Here is a 2,461-nt window from a genome sequence, read left to right on the forward strand (position 1 = left end):
GGAGATGTAGATAGACTTACGAGATCGGCAAACCAAGGCTGTCTTGGCCAGTGCAGTGCAATGAGTATCACCTCTGCTTGTTCCTGCAATATCTTCCTGATGGTCGCTTGTATCAGAAGAAGCAGTGGGAATGCATACAGCAGTCCTTTCAGCCACTGGACTCGGAGTGCATCCGCTCCCTCTGCCCCTGATGCCGGATACTGGGAGAGGAACCTCAGGAGTTGGGCGTTCTTGGGGCTGGCAAACAGGTCTAGCACTGGGTGGCCGAATCTCTCTGATGCTTCCTTGAAAAGAGCAGGGTGCAGGCTCTACACTGAGTGGTCTATCGTGGCCCTGCTCAGGGAGTCTGCTTGGTGATTTGCTTCTCCTGAGATGTGCTCGGCCTTGAGGGAGGCTAGGTTGGACTCTGCCCAGGCCCCCAGCGCTTGGACTTTGGTTAGGAGGGCACTGGACTGAGTGCCTCCCTGGCGATTGACGTGTGCCTTGGCCGCTATGCTGTCCGTGAGAATCAGAACGTGCCAATGCGCCACTGTGCTGCGGAAGTGACGAAGGGCCAGGTGTATGGCTCTGAGCTCTAGCCAGTTTATGTTGTGTTCTAGGTCTTTCTTTGACCATTGACCTTGTGCCAGTTGCGCTTGCAGGTGTGCTCCCCAACCGAATAAGCTGGCATCTGTCGTCAGAGTGACTCGGTCGACTTCCTTGAACACGTGTCCCTTCCCTACCGCTGGGGAAGACCACCACTGGGCCTTTGGAGGACCTTAGGACCTTTGGCGGAACCCTTACTCTTTGGTTGGAGGAGCCTATCCCCCTTTTCTGAAACGGGAGCAGGAACCACTGCAGATCTCTGGAGTGTAGCCGTGCCTAAGGTACTATTGCGAGGCATGACACCATCTTTCCTAGCAATTGCGAGAGTATGGACAGTGTCATGGTTCGTTTCCTTCGGATGAGCCTGACCAGGGCTCGAATGCTGCGAGAGAGATGGACCATGCATTTTTGTGTGTCTATGATCACTCCCAGATGAAGGAGGCAGGTCGAAGGAACTGTCTGACTCTTTTGGAAGTTCACTGAGAAGCCATGTTCTTGAAGGGTTGTCAGAGTCAGTGCCAGATCTGACTGCGCTGTCTGGACTGACTAGGATTGGATTAGAATGTCGTCCAGATAGCATTGGATGCGCACAGGAATTGTTCTCAGGTGCACAGCGAGTGTTGTCAGTACCCTGGGAGCTGAAGAAAGTCCAAAAGGCAGGGCCCTGTATTGAAAATGCTGCCCCGTGTGGTAGAATCTGAGGAACCTCCAGCGTTCCGGAAGTATGGGAATGTGAAGGTAGGCCTCCATCAAGTCTATGGACGTCAGCAGGTCTCCCCTTCTGATGCTTGCTAATATCGATTGGAGGGTTTGCATTTTGAACTTTCTGTATGCCAGGTGCCTGTTCAGGTGTTTTAGGTCTAGTATTGCTCTCCACCCCCCCCCCCCGAACTCTTTGGGACTATGAATAAGATGGAATAGAATCCTTGTCCCCACTGATCTCTTTCTATCGGTTCTATGGCCTGAATATCCAGGTGTTGAATGGCCTCCTTGATGAGGTTCCTTTTGATCAGATCTCTTGGAGATGGGCAAGGGATGAAGCGGTTTGGGGGTGTTGAGATGAATTCTAGTGATAGGCCGAATCTGACAGTATTTAGGACCCAAAGGTCCATGGTGGTGGCTTACCATTTGTGAGCGAAGAGAGCTAGCCTGCCACCAATGGGGGAACTCTCCCCGCCGTCACTTGGATCTACGGTAGGGGTGCCCCCCCATCCCTCGAAAGGGCCGCTTTGATTGGAACTGTTGTCTGAATTTGTCTCTGTTCCCTGTTCTCTCCCCCTGCCGGTTTGACCTGGGCTGATAGGGGCGAGAAAAGGAACCTTGCTCTGTGCCTGCATCGGATCGAAAGGACGGTCTGCGGGAATAGGAAGAGGCTCTCCTCTCCATTCTCCTTGTCAGATGGACCAGAATCTTGTGCTTGTCCTTGTTTTCAATCAGATAAGGATCAAGAGCCTCACCAAAAAGCCGGCCACCCTTATAGGGTGCTGCCGCTAACCGCCACTTTGCCTTCATGTCGGCTCTCCAATGCTTGAGCCACAGCAATCTGCGTGCTCCGGTGTTGTACGCTATTGCCCTAGAGGAATAGTTAGATGCGTGTAAGGATGAGTCTGATATGAACTCTGCTGTCGCCACTAACCTTCTTAAGGTCTGGTGGGTTCTCTCCTCCTCCGATGAGATACTTGCCTGGAGTTGACGCAAGGAATCAAAGGCCTCTCGACCCTTGCGATGCTGCTGGCCTTGTGAAGCAGGGTCTTGAATAGAGACGGATTAAAGAGGCCCACGAATGGGGGAGGATCTGGGGATACATCTTCCTCGTCAGACAGCCCCTGATGCGTTAGCTCCTGGTCCTCCGCAGGAGACCTCCTGCTTCTGGAGG

General features: G+C 53.0%; 1 protein-coding gene across 1 annotated transcript in view; it reads right to left on the reverse strand.

Annotated features, from left to right (window-relative positions):
• Positions 1–2,097, reverse strand: part of TSHZ1 (teashirt zinc finger homeobox 1) — a 51,276-nt gene extending 49,179 nt beyond the window's left edge. Inside the window, exons 1-3 of the mRNA XM_015822253.1 lie at positions 1,877–2,097; positions 784–1,223; positions 21–284 (exon numbers count right to left, since the gene is read on the reverse strand). Coding sequence (XP_015677739.1) covers positions 21–284; positions 784–1,223; positions 1,877–2,097 — 925 coding nt within the window. The remainder of the gene's footprint in view (positions 1–20; positions 285–783; positions 1,224–1,876) is intronic.
• Between the last annotated feature and the right edge of the window lie 364 nt (positions 2,098–2,461).

Source organism: Protobothrops mucrosquamatus, unplaced genomic scaffold, assembly GCF_001527695.2.
Source record: "Protobothrops mucrosquamatus isolate PMUCROS unplaced genomic scaffold, P.Mucros_1.0 scaffold1504, whole genome shotgun sequence".
In the NCBI taxonomy this organism is placed as follows: Eukaryota; Metazoa; Chordata; class Lepidosauria; order Squamata; family Viperidae; genus Protobothrops; species Protobothrops mucrosquamatus.